Source organism: Lissotriton vulgaris, chromosome 7, assembly GCF_964263255.1.
Source record: "Lissotriton vulgaris chromosome 7, aLisVul1.2, whole genome shotgun sequence".
Taxonomy (NCBI): Eukaryota; Metazoa; Chordata; class Amphibia; order Caudata; family Salamandridae; genus Lissotriton; species Lissotriton vulgaris.
In genome coordinates, this window is record NC_141695.1 from 1,548,493,076 (window position 1) to 1,548,510,015 (window position 16,940).

Consider the following 16,940-nt stretch of genomic DNA (forward strand, 5'->3'; position numbering starts at 1 on the left):
GCGGAGTTGCCCCGGAGTGTAGCGGAGTCATTTATAAGTCAGTTACCAGCGGAGACACTCGACCTAGCGGTTTGCGGGAATTGTTTACAACGGCAGATTGAATTGACACAGGTACGTCGACAGCGCACTATTTAGAGTCAGATTGTATGTTTTAGGAGTGGCGTCGAGGGTGACTGACGTTGTTGCATTTCGGTTTTTTAGATTTAGAGCACCCGGAGCAAGACAAGGTAAACACGGCGAGCTACCGCGACCCGTCTTCCATTTTTTTACCTGTTCTCGAGTTGTAACTAAGGGATAGGTCTGATTCGTTTATTTCAGAAACCCGAGGCACATTTGAATAAGGTATGTTGCTACAGCATGATGTAAACTCATCAATGTAGTGGATAAGGAGTTAAGACGTTTTATTGTTCATTACTTTTTCAGAAACCAGTGACACTATCATAGAAGGTATGTAGGGTACTTTGTGGTAAACCACAATTAATCTTATACGAATATGCGGATTAGTTACAAATGGGCTTGTATTTGTGTCTTGTACAGAAGAGGAGTGGTCAAATTGTTGGACAGGATATAAACAATACACAACATCAACAACCAGGTATGCACAGATTAAGGATACACATCTAGACAACCCCCCATAAACACAAAATACTTACACTATGCTTTTTCATTTTCCTTTTGTAGATTCTGCCCCTGATGAAGGCACACATGAGTGCCGAAATGCATTGGGCTCATTCAAGAAATGTCGATTAAATGCATAATAACAGAAGTGCCAAGTAAATGTTGATAAACATGATGTAAAATAGTACTGTGAATATATGTTTGTTATCACAAAATAATGTGAATATAGAACAATGAAACTATAGCCTATATGAAAAAATATAAGCATGAAATAAAAAGATAAACTAATGGAACGAAATACAAGTGTGGTTTAAACAAAGTTTAAAGTGATAAAACTACAGAAAGCGCCAGGGCGCCAAGTGAACAGTGCGCGATTGGGTGGAAACTCAACTTCACCATAACCAATTTCAGAACCAGGTCTGACAAACCCTAACAATCGCAGCACCAGTGTACAAGATTGATTATTTTAGGAATAATCCGGAGTGCTCCTACAACCCCTTCAAAAGTCCTTGGCTCTTGCAAAGGCGTATCCTATTCATGTTCAACTGAGTTTATATAAATCCTTTCATCCTTCGATGGCTAGTTGATTCCAGTTGTAACCAGTATAATTGTATGTGGCCTGTCAGCTCATGATCATTTATGTAAATGTAAATGTAAATGTATAGGCATTTATATAGCGCACTACTTACCCGTAGGGTCCCAAGGCGCTTCGACCGCTGCGAAACCCTTCCTGGCTTCCCTGAGAGATGGTCCCTTAATGGGTATCTCCAGGGTGAGACCAGGCATCCCCGGCGGTCTGGTGGGGCTGTTAGTGAAGATGAGGTAAGCTAATGCCCAGAGTTGCCGAGTGTGATCGCTGATCAGAGTGGGCACCGAGGCGAGAGAATTATCGAGTCCGCTGACCCTGGTCCAGAAACCTGCCGCGCCGGGAATCGAACCCTGGTCCCGGGCCGTCCTCTGCTCTCGGGTCTGCCGCCTCTAACCAGTGAGCCACACTACTTCACTGCTTGTGCAGTGAGCCGCACTACTTATGCATTTTTGCACTGACTGTTCTACTTTTACCTTCTACTGTTTACGTCATACAATAGCACAGTTTTTGCTTGGTCTCAACAACTACTTCAATCAACAATATGAAATATAATATGCATTAGTAGAAATATTAATATAACAGTGAGGTGAAACATCCATTATAGCGCAGGCATTGCAAAGCAATGCCTGTGCAACACAGTCAATATAACATGCGTTGTAATGGCATGCGTTGTAATGGAGGTTGCATTGTATAAACCATGTGGCAAAGATATGCGTTGTAATAGTTTGTGTTGTAACATCATACATCCAACAATGAGTAAGAGACAGAGTTGGAAAACTGATATATATCCAAATGTAAATGATAATACATGAGGGATATGAAGGGCTAGAGGTAAATGTAGATGGATCACTCATGTCAAAATTCAAAAGGGGCATTTTGCAGAAAAGCAGCACACTTGGGGACTGGCCTCCATCTTGCAATAAAACTTTGTTGAGAAAGTATAACAAGAAATGTAGAAGTGAATCGCGCAAGTAAGCATGAAGTGTTCCATTTGAAATATACTGTTGTATTACTCTTGCATCTGATAATGTGGTGCATACCACTCCTACGTGTAATTTTACCTTTTCTATTTCTCTCACCCTTCAGGTACCAGAAAAAATTGTAATTAAACAGACATTCAAGGCGGAGGTCATCTTCCAGAACCCTCTTTCTGAGGCGCTGAAGAACTGTTTATTGCTGTTGGAGGGAAGTGGCCTCTTGAAAGAGCAACTTATATTAAAGTGAGTGGAAGAAACACAACCATTGGAGAATTGAGGCAATAATTTACATTTTTGCATGGAGTGTTATCCGCTACAGATTGGTGGTGCTTCTGCTCTGACAAATTTAAGATTCACCTACCACATTTGGAGGTGTGGGAGCCACTGGGTTTCGGAAAGCAGAGTCATAACTGTGACCTGCTCTCAGAAACCCTTAACCTGGGGACTGCCACAGGGCCATCAGGTCACAGTGCCAATAGCCCGCCGGCCGCCCTACCTTCATTCGGGGTATTGTCACAGATTTTTCCCACAGGGCCCACCATAAGAAGCATGATATTCCCAGGAAGGAAAATGTAAAAGTGTCTCTTACTTGCAGGGGAAAAACTCTCTTAAAACTGTTAATCAAAGGTCACTCCCAGATAGGAAAATTCCCTAACCTTAGTGATGTTACTCTCCTTAATGAATTTGGGTCTGACCTTACTGCGCGGCAGCCTGCATTCCATAATATGCGACTGTGCAATATTTGTGTCTCAATCCAAATTATCCATAAAGGATATGAAGTATCAGTCAGGGCCCATAGGCCATTTGGTGTGCAGGAGAGCAGAACCACATCATCAGCATATAAAAGGTCCATCACCTGGTGACAATGTATCCTGGGTAAATCATTACAGATGATGACAAGAAAAGGGATTCGATTGTTAATTTACAATCAAATTAAAATCGGAGCCAGAACGCGCTCTTGACGAACACAGTAAATCCACCAAATCCTGTTCCATACGATCCGTTGGAGAATACTCCATAACTTGGAATGGGTAATTCTATCAATTGCACTGCTCAGGTCCATAAAGCCAAGGTATAGCGGGCTTTTCATGGCAATCACATGTTTACCCACTATTAAACTAACTGAGATTAATACACTGTTCCTGTGCCCCCAAGCCTTCCCTGAATCCATATTGGGCCCCATTAAAAATCCAGTTCTGCTTAACCCAATCCTCCATTCTATGCAGGATCACCCAAACTGCAATCTTAACCACAGTGCCCAGAAGGAAAAGTGGCCTATTGCAGCGGGGATCCTAGCTGATGCCATTTTAGAAGATTGGTTCTATAATGGCCTGCAGCCAGGAATCTGGAAGCATAGAGGATGCTGCAGTATTCAAAGTGGTAGTAAAGATTGGGGCCCACAGATTGATGCTTCCTTTAAATAGGTCCATGGGAAACCCATCTGGTCCTGGGGCTTTATTTGAAGGAATAGAGAGGATGGCTTTTATTACATCATGCTCAAACCTAATGGTTAGAGGGAAGGACACACCTGGCTCACCAGACCCAGGCCCAAACCCAAGACCCAGACCCAAAAAAAGGACTGCGTTCTCCTCTACAATCTTGGCTGCCATCTTTGATGACAATCCTGATCTCTAATCACAACTATAAGCCTATTCCGACTATCTCTGCTCTTTATCCTATTTAATCTGTCATCTCACAAACAACTCCCTCATATCTGCTACATCTCTTCCTATCATTTTCCTCCTTTTCACCCCATTTTCTTTTCTTTCTTCTCTTTTCTCTTCTTTTCCTCAACCTCACTGTACCCACCCCTTGAATCCAGTTATCATTCACTATATCCTATTTCATACTATCCTATTCTTACTTAGCTCCCTTTACCTACACCTACTTCAGGCGTGCACTTTATTAACTTCTAAAAGTGTTAAAATATAATCCTTTTTATTCTGGATTAGTGATTTATCTGCTGTTCATTCCAACTGGCTCTATTTATTTTTCATCTTTAACTCTTTATGGACTGGATTGTGTATTTAGTTTTGTTCCTATTCCACATGGCATGTTACTTTCTTTGTATATTTGTAGCTTATGTTTCATACATTTCAATTTTAAGTCTTCTATTTTAGACTGTATATTATGCTCATAGACTTTGTGCCCTCCTTCACTATGCACGTTATCCTAACTGTGTAAACTGCCATTATTTATTCTGCCTTATTGTATATTTTGATGTGGCCTAATGTTCCTCCGTTTAGCACCCCCTCATGTCCCATCACTGTAATCTGCCTCCATTTTTTACTCGAATTGTTCTCTTTGCAATATTTCCACCTCCTGTCTGCACTTCCACGATCAGTACGACCCAATCTGCTATTCATCCACTTTCTCCCCCTCTTCTCCAAAACATGCCTCCACTCACTCTTCCTCATGCAACCTCAACCCCTCCCTTCTCGAAACTCGGCCCAAACTCTTGGTCCATCATCTACCCCCCTCATCTCTCCAAACACGGTAAGAAAATTTTCAAACATAAACTGCTCTGTCTCTACCCAGAAACCTTATTTGCTGATCACCATAACAGCCTTAACTCCTCATTTACAACCAACTTCGTCTTCTTCACTAAACGTCCATCTAAATGGAAAAGCGTATTCTTACGCTACCTCACTATCTCTAGTTCACGTAATATCCCTTATGGTCTAAAACTCTCCTCTCCTCCACACCATCTTCATCCTTCCCTGGCGAAGTAGATATCTCCATCTTCAAATCCGGAACCATCCTCATCCAAGCGTCTGAAAACCATCTCGACATATTTGAACAACACTTTTGCAATATATCCCAAAACTTCACTCAATCCCTGACCCCTCCCATCTCACCCTCTCTACCCCCTCTTCACCTCCCATCACATCCCAGACTGCCTCACTTCTCCTCTCTGATTTATCCCAACTCGTCTCACCTTCTTCTCCCCTCATTTCTTCACCCCCTCTACCCCCCTCTTCACCTCCCATCACATCCCTGACTGCTTCACTTCACCTCTCTGATTTATCCTAACTCGTTTCACCTTCTTCTCCCGTCATTTCTCCCTCCCTCCGATCTCCACTTCCTGACCTCCCATCTCCCTCTCTTACTCTCAATAACGTTTCCCTCTCCCATCCTATTCTTGACCTCCCATCTCCCTCTCTTACTCTCAACAACGTTTCCCCCTCCCAACCTCTAATGACCTCCCCCACTTACATCCCCAGTATGATTTCAGATCCCCCACTCCCTCACCCCATTCTATCCCCTCTCACTATCTCTCCCCCCTCACACACTCAAAATGACAATCTACACCCCATTGCATCCCCTCTTTCTTTCTCCCCCTCCCTCCATCAAACTGACTATTCTCAATCTCTACTTACCTCTCTCGATCTCAATAATATAACCTGCTACGACTCCCTTATCTCACAATCTCCTTGTGTACATCCCCTCCTCTCCTTCTACGCCACCAACTCTCCCTCATCCCCATTTGAGGACTTCACTCCACCTCCAACATCCCCCACTTACCCCCAGATCCCCCATCTCTAAACACAATCTCTCTTCCACACTCCTCCCACCCCTCGACTGCCTTACCAATTCTCCCTCTGCCTCTTTCCCCCTGACTCCCCCATGCTCCATTAATAATCTCTCTTCTGTGCACCTCCCCCCCTTCACTCTCTTTCCACTTCTCCAGCTGCCACATACCCCCTGGCACTACCCCCCTCTTTACACTCACCCCCTCCCTCACTCCTCCCCCCCACAACTCTCATACCATCTCTCCTTCGGGCTCCCTTCCTCACATCCCCTTAGCATCCTCCATGTACCCTCCACAATCACCTCCTCTCACCTCCCTATTCCCGTCGACAATCCTCAAGCCAACAGACTCTCCACTTCCTACTTCCCCTGTATCACTTTCTCCAAACTATCAGCCCGATAAGCTTAACTTTACTCCATTCTCATTGTGTTCTCTTCTGCCCCGCAAAAATGATCCTCCCCCGCATTCTAATCCCACCCCCTCCCCCTCCTGGTTTTCCCCCAAACCTCCTCACCTTCCCCCCCACCCAACCCCAAAACTGTCAACTTCCCAATAAATACTGATCCTCCACTCCGATCTAACCACACTTGGGCATCCCCCAATATTGAAACGGTCCTCACATCCCTAGTGCTACAACTCGTCTCCCTTAGAAGTGACATCTCCCTCTTACCAAAACCATATCCACACACAACGACACTCTCCGCAACCCATCCACTCTCTGTCCACTTTACACTATTACCTACAACAACACACCTCCCAACTTTAATAATGACACAACCATCTCCTTACACACACATCCATCCATAATTGTGCCTCCCGACATGGATAGAACACCCTCACCGCAGCACCCTGATACTCACCCAACAACCTCTGAAGTTAATATTTCTACAAACTCTCCCATCTCTCCCTCCCCACCCTTGCCCACCTCTCCCCCTATCCTTCAGTCTAAGATCCCAGTCCTCTTGGGAACTTGCAGACTCCCCCTTCCTCTGACCTCCCCAAGACCTCCCCAACAACTTAGACCTATCCCCCCCTGTCCCCCCTCCCAATCACCAGACCCCACTCCCCTATGTTGCATGCTGATTGATTGCCGCTCCGCCTCTTGCCATGCCACTGAGATTGCTGAAACCATTCTCAGCGAAAACATTGACATTGCATTCTTAACTGAAACCTGGCTCACTGCCCACTCCACTCCCATCCTCGACTTACTTATTCCTCCAGGCTATTCTATCATTAGGAAAGATAGAGTTGAACACACAGGAGGAGGACTCGCCTTAATTTTTAAAGCTGAACTTAATATCTCACTTGTCCCCCATCAAGATCCTTCATCCTTTGAACACCTCTGTGCCGATCTCATTATACCCGATGCCCCCTCCACCGGTTACACACGATCTACTACCCCCCGGGTAATAATATCCCCTTTACGGAAGAGATGACTGATCTTATTATCCAAGCGTCACTCTCACACCCCAATAATCTCCTTCTCGGTGACTACAACATCCATTGGAACAAAAATGATGACCCTGCTGTCATATTATTTAACAACACCATGGACGTTACCAATATGACCCAACTTTGTCATTCTACTACCCATAACAAAGGTGCCACCCTCTATGCTATTATGACCACCCATGATCTGGCCTCCCGATCTAACATACTTCCGGTAGACTGGTCCGACCACTACCTAATTCTTTTCACCATGAAGAGACCCTTTCCTCGCATCACCCCATTAGCACTTTACCTAAGAAACCCACACGCAACCTTCACCTCATTCCCCCTGGACAACTGGAATCCACAATTAAGAACCACTTACTTCTTCCCCCACTCTCTGACAGTACCACCGATCTAACTAACCACTATAATAACTCCATTTGTGAAGCCCTCGATCAAATTGCTCCAATCAAACTCAAACAACAAAAAACATTCCTCCTAAGTCTTGATTCAATACAGAACTAAATAATCAAAGACGGACCCTTAGACCCTCTGAAAGGGTCTGGAGGAACCATCCAACCGTGGAGAATCTGGCTCTACTTAGAGCTGCTAGAGCCCAATACAAAAAAGATATCTTCAATGAAAAAGCCTCCTTTCTCCGGACTCAGCTTGATCAGGCGAGAAACCGCCCTAAAGAACTCTTTAACATTGTCAAAAAACAAACTTCCACTGGCCCTCCCAAAATTTTAGCCTCTGCCGACAGATGGGAAGAAATTGCAAGCTTCTTTACCAACAAAATCAACTTGATCGAACTATCCTTCTCTTCCCTCCCACTTTCACTCCAACCTCCCCCCATCCAACACACCCTCTCCACCTCCTCTAACTCTTCTTTGCTCACTCTCTTATCACCTCTCAATCCCTCTCAAGCCCTCCCTGCTCCCTCCCAACCAGATCACGTTCTTGAACTTAATCCCCCGGCTAAAAACAATGCTCTTGGAGCGACTTTAGTCCAGTATCCGAATCTATGATCACAAGAATAATTAACAAACTCAAACCTTCCTCCCACTCCAAAGAGCCTCTTCCCGCCCATCTGGTTCAAGAACTTAATCCTTTCATCGCACCTATATGGACCAAAATCATCAACTCCTCTCTCTCCACTGGCTGCGTCCCTGCCTCTCTCCAACTTGGTTAAATCACACCCATTCTAAAAAATCCCACAACAGACCCTAATGACCTCAACAACCTTCGCCCTATCTCAAACCTTCCATTCCTCTCTAAAGCCCTTTAGAAATGTGTCCTATTACAATTAGAAAAACACATCAGCACCTACAATCTCCTTGATATTTTCCTATCTGGCTTCAGAAAGAGATGTAGTACTGAAACGGCTATGATAAACATTACTGTCGATATCCATCGCTCACTAGACAAAGGGGAATCCTCTATTCTTATCCTCCTTGACCTCTCTTCTGCTTTTGATACTGTGCACCACCCCACCTTTCTCAACACTCGAAAAGTTCGATTTGGCCTTGAAGGTAATGTTTTCAATTGGTTCACCTCATTCCTTAAGAATAGATCACAACAAATCAAGCTCAACCACTTCCTCTCTCAACCCCAACCCGTCTCACTCGGCGTCCCCCAAGGATCCATCCTCTCCCCTACCCTATTCAATCTGTTCATGGAACCTCTCACTCTCATCCTCAAACAAGCGAACATCAGCTACCACCTCTACGCTGACGACACCCAATTATACTACAAGATCAATTCCCACAAAGACATTCTTCACCTAAATAGCACCTTGACTAAAGTTCAAACCTGGTTCCATCAGAACCATCTAAAACTGAACCCGAAAAAAACTGAAACCATACTGTTCTCTCCCAAAAACAATCCCCTTCCCATACAACTCTGGATCAATGACATCAATGCTCTTAACTGTTCACTCTCCACTTCCAATTCTGTGAAATCCCTAGGCATCAGTATTGACCAGAACCTTAATCTCATCCCACACATTAAAAATGCAGCAAAAAGTGCTCTTTTCACCCTTCTCCACCTCAAGAAGATTAAACCATTTATTCCAGCAGTCGATTTCAAACTTGTTGTACAATCGCTTGTCCTTTCTAGGATCGACTATGGTAACGCAACTCTGGCCGGCACCCCTAAAATCCATCTTGCCCCGATCAAATCTGTCCTCAATCTTGCGGCAAGACTCATCTCTGACTGTAGAAAATTTGATCACATCTCCCCCGTACTCAAGAACCTCAATTGGCTCCCAATTGAAGGAAGATCAATAATAATGTCTTGCTTCAATTATAGCATTCTGATCTCTGGGCCTTGAATTAAATGCATACCTAAGGTTTTTATTGGCATCCCTGCAATCCTTGTGAAACCATCCTGGATTCATGGTTTCTGTACATTTAATCTTGGTTGTAAGAAGGGATTTAATATAATTGTTTGAAATTTCGAAGAAGGTGATTACCTTCAGTGGTGGGTAACAATCAGTTTGCAGGTGGTCTATAATGAAAACCCAGGTTTGCTTTTAAGACATCAGCTAATAATGATGAGATATCTACACCCCCCATCTTCGTCTAAGGCTCTTATACTCACTGACCAAATTCACAATTTCTTTCAACAAGGCAGATTGATGTCTTGCTGGGTAGTTTGAAAACACTTCTAAAGGTTAAGGTTGCTATAACCACTGGTGTTCCTTCCCCCCACCCCCATCTACATAAGTAGCCAAATCCCTTGACAGAAATCTGAATCCCCGAATCGTTACATATTAGATGGGAGTAATCGCAAGTAGCTTGGTCGTCTGTACCATGATCGTCAGCCCTCCCGAGGTCTCCCTAAAACAGAACAGATAGCTCGGATAATAAAGGATTAACACCCAACCCAGGTAAACTCCCCAGTTGCCCAAGTTTCCTGCAGAATTACAACGTTATATTTGTTACTAAAGCTGATCCAATTTGGATCTTCCAGTTTAGAGTTCAGTCCAGCAATATTCCAAGAAATTATGGACTTCTGAGGCACAGGAGATGGACCCACAACAACAAAGTGTTACTCTCTGTCTGGCGAGTCATGGCCAATATTAGCCTCAACCCCACCCCCATTTCCATTTAGTCAGACCCAAGTCAATCCAGTTCCTCCATACCAGATAGGGCACTGAATGTATTAGATGTAGGTAGATATATAGTCAGCGCTCTGACGTCAGAGACAACCTGCCTAGATGATAATCCACTCCTCACTGTCTAAAACTCAGCTAAGTGATGATAAAACTAACTTAGTGGTAGAGCAGTTATACAGTTGTTCATAGGGAAGCCATTCGCATGATGTGAGTACATTAAAATTAGGTGCTCAGCAAGAGCGGGGGACCTAAAGTTAATAACTACACAGTCCCCAGTCACTTGCTTGTATGGGGGACCGAGCCAACCACCCTTCAGACAAACAAGCTCTCGTTATATTCTGTATATTCAAAGTCCATATTTTTGTTCAGCCAAAGGCAGATATTACTTTTTTGGTTAATGTGAGTTTCCACCTTGGCTCGGAGCAGACGGGGTTCGTTGGCCAGGACCACAACATATGGACTACATTTTGGAGGGAGATTAAGGGATGTGGCTTGGAAATCGTAGAACATGAGCTACCTGGCATATTACTTGCACTAGGATCCATATTCTCACTACTTTGATTAAACATTTTTTGGGCAGTTGACAGAGTAGACCCGGAGCTTCCATCACTTACATGCAAGCTGATTGTCTTTATGGCTCCCTCGAATTGTGAGGACTGAGGCAACTGCGCCTTGATTAGTCGATGACTCTGCCACAGTTTTACATCTGGAGATTGCACTGGAGAGTTTTCAGACAGCCGATTCTAGGCTCACAGTTTGTTTTGCTAAGGGGGAATACTGGCTTGAATTAAATTCTTACGTTTCTAAAACAGTTGGCCCTATATTGCATCCCAGGAGTAGCAGAACAAGCATCTAGGTAGCCTAGATGAGGCACCGTGGTCCACAGTTCCTTCAGCCACTTTTGCTTTAGGTTTTACTTTTTTTATCAGTAGTCCCATCCTTGGAGCATCCAATAGTCCTTATATGATGTTTCCTTTTGGCAGATGGGCCTCCTTCCAGTGATGGATTAGAAGCCTTAGGGAGCTCTTGTGGAACTTGGAAATAATCGACACTGCCTTTGACCGTACTTTCAGACTGGTCTGTAGATAGTGCCAACACTTTGAATGGGTCACTGGCGGCTTCAGAGTTAGAGACATACAGTGATCAAGGAGAAGGAACACATTGTTACAAAGATACATGTCTCTTCACCAAGCCAATTTCTTATGCATTAACTCCTACCACTCTAGCCAGAAATTAATCAAGTATGATGCCTGCTTGCGAGGATGAAGGTGCCATTGACTTGTCCCCATCTCGCATTTTCAGTATCCCCATCTTAGCCCCCCTAGTGCCAACAGTATTCACTGGCCTAGCCTATGCAGGGAATAAGGAGGGAATAATGGGGCTTCAAGAATTTCTGGCAATAATAATGTTTCAGACTCACCAAAAAAAAGAGATGGGCAAAGGCAGGCCCAGTCTTCTATCAGGCACGCGCCCCACATTTCATGCCCAGGGGAGTCCTTAAGTGCTATTTAGTTCTGCAATCAGCTTTACCCCTCCTCTCTGCCAGACTGTAGCAGAGCAGTATGAGACTAGCAGTCCCCTTCAGGCGTCAATTTGGATATTGTATAGAACTAGAGCATTTTCTGGGATCCTCATCACTTGTGTGTATATAATTTTATGTATCATAAGTATCATATACCTCACTGCTAGGGCAACAGAGCACTACTCTGTGGTATAATTATAATATGTAATAAGAGAAAATACAGTCAGTCACATCACAGGCTTGATCTACTCTCCTCTATTCATTTCTCAAGTATTTCACTGTAACTGATTTATTTCAACAGTTGTGTCGATATGTAACAGTCAACTAGCTCCATATATATATATATATATATATATATATATATATATTGCGTTGAGTTCGAAAACAGCACAGCACAGCGCAGCAGTAACACGCCGTGCAGCAGGAACGAAAGTTGAGTAAAGCCACAGACTCCGTGCTCTTGTTACCAGTGAATTTTATTCGTGATAGAATAACAGCCCACCAGTCGTCATGACGCGTTTCACCTCAGCCGAGGCTTGATCACATGTAACTGATTTATTTCAACAGTTGTGTCGATATGTAACAGTCAACTAGCTCCATATATATATATATATATATATATATATATATATATATATATATATATATATATATATATATCCAACATAGTTCTCGGCAAGAAAACAAGCCACAGTTAACGGCGGGCAACACGGCAGGGAATGCCACTCCCACATGTACCAACTTAATCCAGCTATGGACGAATAAATAAATCCACTGGAGCCATGGCCACAATTCATAAACGGACTGTTTATTTTCGGCTTTCGGGCAGACCCGACGCGTTTCGCAGTTACCTCACTGCTTTGTCAAGGGTGGTTCATTAAAGTGCAATACACATATTTAAAGGTGCAGGGTTCCACTTAATAAACATAGTAAAAATACTTCTGTTTTTTGTTTTTAGCAGAGTGAATACAAATCAATTTCACATTGCCATTCATAATCAATCAATTCTTAGATACAGCCCCAGCGGGCTAATATAAATTCTAATGGTAGAAAAACATTTTTATACCACTATTTCAAATTTATAATTGTGACAATTTAACTTTCATTATCAACTTTCTTCATCAGAAAGAAAGTTGATAATATATATATATATATATATATATATATATATATATATATATATATATATATATATATATATATATATATATATATATATATATATATATATATATATATATCCAATACATCGCAACTTAATCTTGGTTCCTGTGGAGGTGTGTTGAGGAATTAACTATCACCACTAAGGAGTCTCCTAAGTTGATAGCCTTTGTCCTGGACTTTAAACTTTCCTGAAGGGCCTACGTAAGTTATTTCGACTAAAATAGGCCAACTTCTCCTTCTCTCTAACAGGTTGTAGATGCCTTGTTTTTCTCCAATGTGAACAGAGGAAATGTTTCATGTCTTCCCTAAGAGCAGACTGTTCCCCCAAATTTTCCATGAAAGGATTCAATTCTGCCCCTCACCTAACTGGTGGGGCTAAAAGTTCTGATAGGATCGCTCCTATTAAAGAGCCTTGCGCTTGCTCTCCGTCAAATTCCGAGACCAATATAAATGTGGCTACTGAGTTTGTAAGACTTGGATTGTGAGGCTTCCACCTTACCTAACTGACACGTAGAGTTGTCAGGAGAAGTCCTCTTTAGTAGCCTCTCAAATATGAAACTCCTTTCTTGTCTCTTTATGACTGTCCTCCTCTGAGATGTGTTTTAAAAGTGTTATTTCCAAAATTGCTCTCAGTAATGCAACATGATGCATTTACAGATTTGTTTTGATGATTGTATAGCTTTCTTTGGATTCCTTTGTTGGATGGTTTGTACATTGTCTCGTTTTTTAAGAATGTGTTATATGCTTTATGGTAGCCTAGTTGGAAAGGTTTGCCTTCTACAACAGAATCCTTTAAAACGGATAAGAAATGTATGCGCAAGGGAACAATTTTACTTCTATCAGGAAAAGAAATTGCCAGTAGATTATCTTTTAAAAATACACACTATCAAAATAAAAAATACTTTAAATATATTTGTCTCTAATTTCCAATGCCACCTTAAAGCCAGAATCTCTGACAGCAATGCGGAGGTGTAAATGGCACACTTTAATAATAACGAAACAGTTTCTGGATTGCCTTAAGCTTGCTTTTTTGCCTTTTTGACTGTTAGTTAAAATTTCATAACTGAAGTTGCGCTTTCAATACATGCTATTCAACCGACGTACACATTTTTATGGCCGAAAAAAAGTATTTTTTCTTTTTGCATCTCCACTGGACAATTTGTTTTTTTACTTGTTCACAATGTACATTTGTGGGGTATTCTGTATTCTCTGTGTGTGTAGGTTTCAGAAAGACTTGCGACCTGGAATTCACAAACAGCCCCACATAACCTCAAACTACCCAAATCCTGCACTAGCCTGTTCATTAGCATCTACATGTAAGTTCAACACCATTCAAATTTAACCTCATTGTACCATCCTATACCCAGAGAAAGAACAAGGTGTAAAGCACGCTGCCATGCTTGCTATGTTGTACTCTGTACAGATTCCATGCTCTACACAGCAGAAGTAGTTGGTACAGTGCTTAATTTGAGACAGTGGTTTCCGGTGCTCAGCACCAACACTTAATCATCAACATCGGCCCTTTTCGTGAGCACCAGTTAAGGACACATTTATTGTAGGCACTGGGAGATTAAGTGATTTGCCCAGAATCAAAGGATGTTGAACCGATGCCGAGACTCGAACCTGGTTACCCAGCTCCAAAGCTGGCAGTTTAGGCCATTACGCTACATTCTCTCCCCACTTTAATGGTTAGTAGTTGGTTCTGTTTTAGACCGTGCTAACAGGACAAATGGTGTAGAGCAAGCTGCCTCCTGACCAGAGCCCCGGGTGACATCTATAAATCATTAAATGATGTAAATGAGAACTTGGCATGTTTCTGTTTTTTGCTGTGGTTTTGGCGCTGCATGGAAGTGTGTATATATCACATAAAAGTGTCTCCTTGATTAGGTTGTTTTTGTCATCATTCTGATAAAAAAGATTTTTGTTTTGATTTGTCTTTATTTTGCTGATGCTTTACCAGTCAGGTGCTCTTCCTGGAGCCTTCTCTTCTATGGGAATGTGTCTGGTTCCTCAATGAGTTGGGAGGTGTGAGTTTTAATTGTGTATTTTAAGACATAAAATTACGAACATCTGCGATTGATCATTTGAAATTGACCACAATTTATTCCTACCAATCTATTTCCACTTTATTATATCCTCCTACTACACCACAATGGAGAGTCATTTACTAAGATACAGTCGCATAATATACTTTTTGTTTGTCTTCCTTGAACACAGGGTAGAAGATCTGAAGCCACAGGAGATAATGAAGATTCCTGTAGAAATCACTCCCTTCACAAAAGGAACCAGGCAACTGCTGGCCAACCTGGTGTGTGATCAATTTTCGAAAGTCAAGGGATTCCAGATTGTTGATGTGGCCCAGAATTCATGATACCTACAGCATCTCATTCAATAACTCAGAATGCATACCTTTTATGATATTTCATGAATGCGCTTTACACGTTTGCTATGCTTTTTTGCTGTGATCAATTTCTAGTCATGATTTCAATGTTCACTGGCCATATGTCACTGGGGAGGTGCCGTTTGGAGTAGTTTAAGAGGACATGCATGAAGGGTAACCAGAAAATGTACCTTTCCTGTTTGTCCTATTCCTATAACTGCAAACGTAACTAAGAAAATAATAATTGGTAAGAACGCAATAGACATCATTCAACTCATATATACTGTTATACCAACCAAATAGGTAGATCTTGGGAAAAATGTAAGTTTCGGCATATCGATATTCTATTGGAAATGCCATAAAGAATTAAATGGAAGACTCAAATTGCAGCATATCATCATCCGCTCATTGCCAACCCACTGTTTCGTATGTACACATTTACTTTTCTTTTATAGTTGTTTTTAAAATAAAGCGTGCTGCCTCAATTTTTTCAGTATATCTTTACATAAACTTGCATAGTCGTAACAGATGAGTCTTTTACAGCTTGCAGCAAGTGCCATTTGTATTGGTTTTAGGTAAAATTCCAATAAAACTTATTTTGCAATCTGTTTGAAGTTCTGAATATTTCATTCAAATGGCGTACACCCGGTCTCTCTACATGTTTGTCGGAACGTGAGAAAAGCCTGAAAGCTTAGGGGACCTACTTTTGTTGTTCCTTTATTAAAAGCCTAACCACAGTTCTACTAATTCACCATAACAATATTAATATTCATAATACTATTAAATATAATAATAAGAATGTTGTTTTCCTAGAGCTGGTTACCTCAATTGCAGCAACTGTACGACAGAGACACCTTAATCCTAATATTGTCAATTCAGCCTTTTAATGCAGGTGATGTGAGAACTAAGAGGCATATTTGCAAAGAAAAGAAGGAGCGTGGAGCTCTGGCAAATTTTTCAGCGCCGCGCCCGGCCATTTCCAAAATGCATGGATGAACTGTTTTTACAACAATATGGCGCACTCCTGTTTTTTCTCTAGTGCTGGTGCTAAAAATTACTGCCTTGCGCCCACACAGACACACTTGCGCCATAGTGCAAAGGTACCTGTATTGCAGTGAACGATTGCTTATGTGTAGGAAGGCGTCCTTTCCTGAATATAAACAATCATCAATGGCTATTTGTTATTTCTATGTGTGCTGCGTCTCGCATACATAGAAGTAGCAAATAGTCATTATTTAACACCTTGAATGCTACAGCTAATCCTCCTGGATGCTGACCTCTCTTGATTCCCATTGTTCATGACGAGCTGAGCTCGTCATGAGCACACGAATAGTGTACTGCATGACGAGCTGAGCTCGTCATGAGCAGGGAAGGGATTAATGATTGTTTATGTGCTGGAAGGGATACCTTACTGCACATAAACAATCATTATTGGCGTTTTGCCCTTTCTATGTGTGCTGCATAATGCAGCACATTTAGAAAAAGCAGAAACGAGGATAAATAAAATTATTCTTCTCGGCGCGCCTTTTTTAAATTCCTGCTATTCCATAGCATTCGTTTTTGTCACTACCCCAGATTTACAGATCCTTGTAAATCCTGGGGCAGCATC

At 42.2% G+C, this 16,940-nt stretch overlaps 1 protein-coding gene across 1 annotated transcript in view; it reads left to right on the forward strand.

The window, feature by feature from the left end:
- LOC147705984 (protein-glutamine gamma-glutamyltransferase E-like) overlaps positions 1–15,943 on the forward strand; it is a 247,408-nt gene extending 231,465 nt beyond the window's left edge. Inside the window, exons 12-13 of the mRNA XM_086932441.1 lie at positions 2,294–2,427; positions 15,169–15,943. Of these exons, the coding sequence (XP_086788567.1) occupies positions 2,294–2,427; positions 15,169–15,322 (288 nt within the window). The 3' untranslated portion in view covers positions 15,323–15,943. The remainder of the gene's footprint in view (positions 1–2,293; positions 2,428–15,168) is intronic.
- Positions 15,944–16,940: the final 997 nt, after the last annotated feature.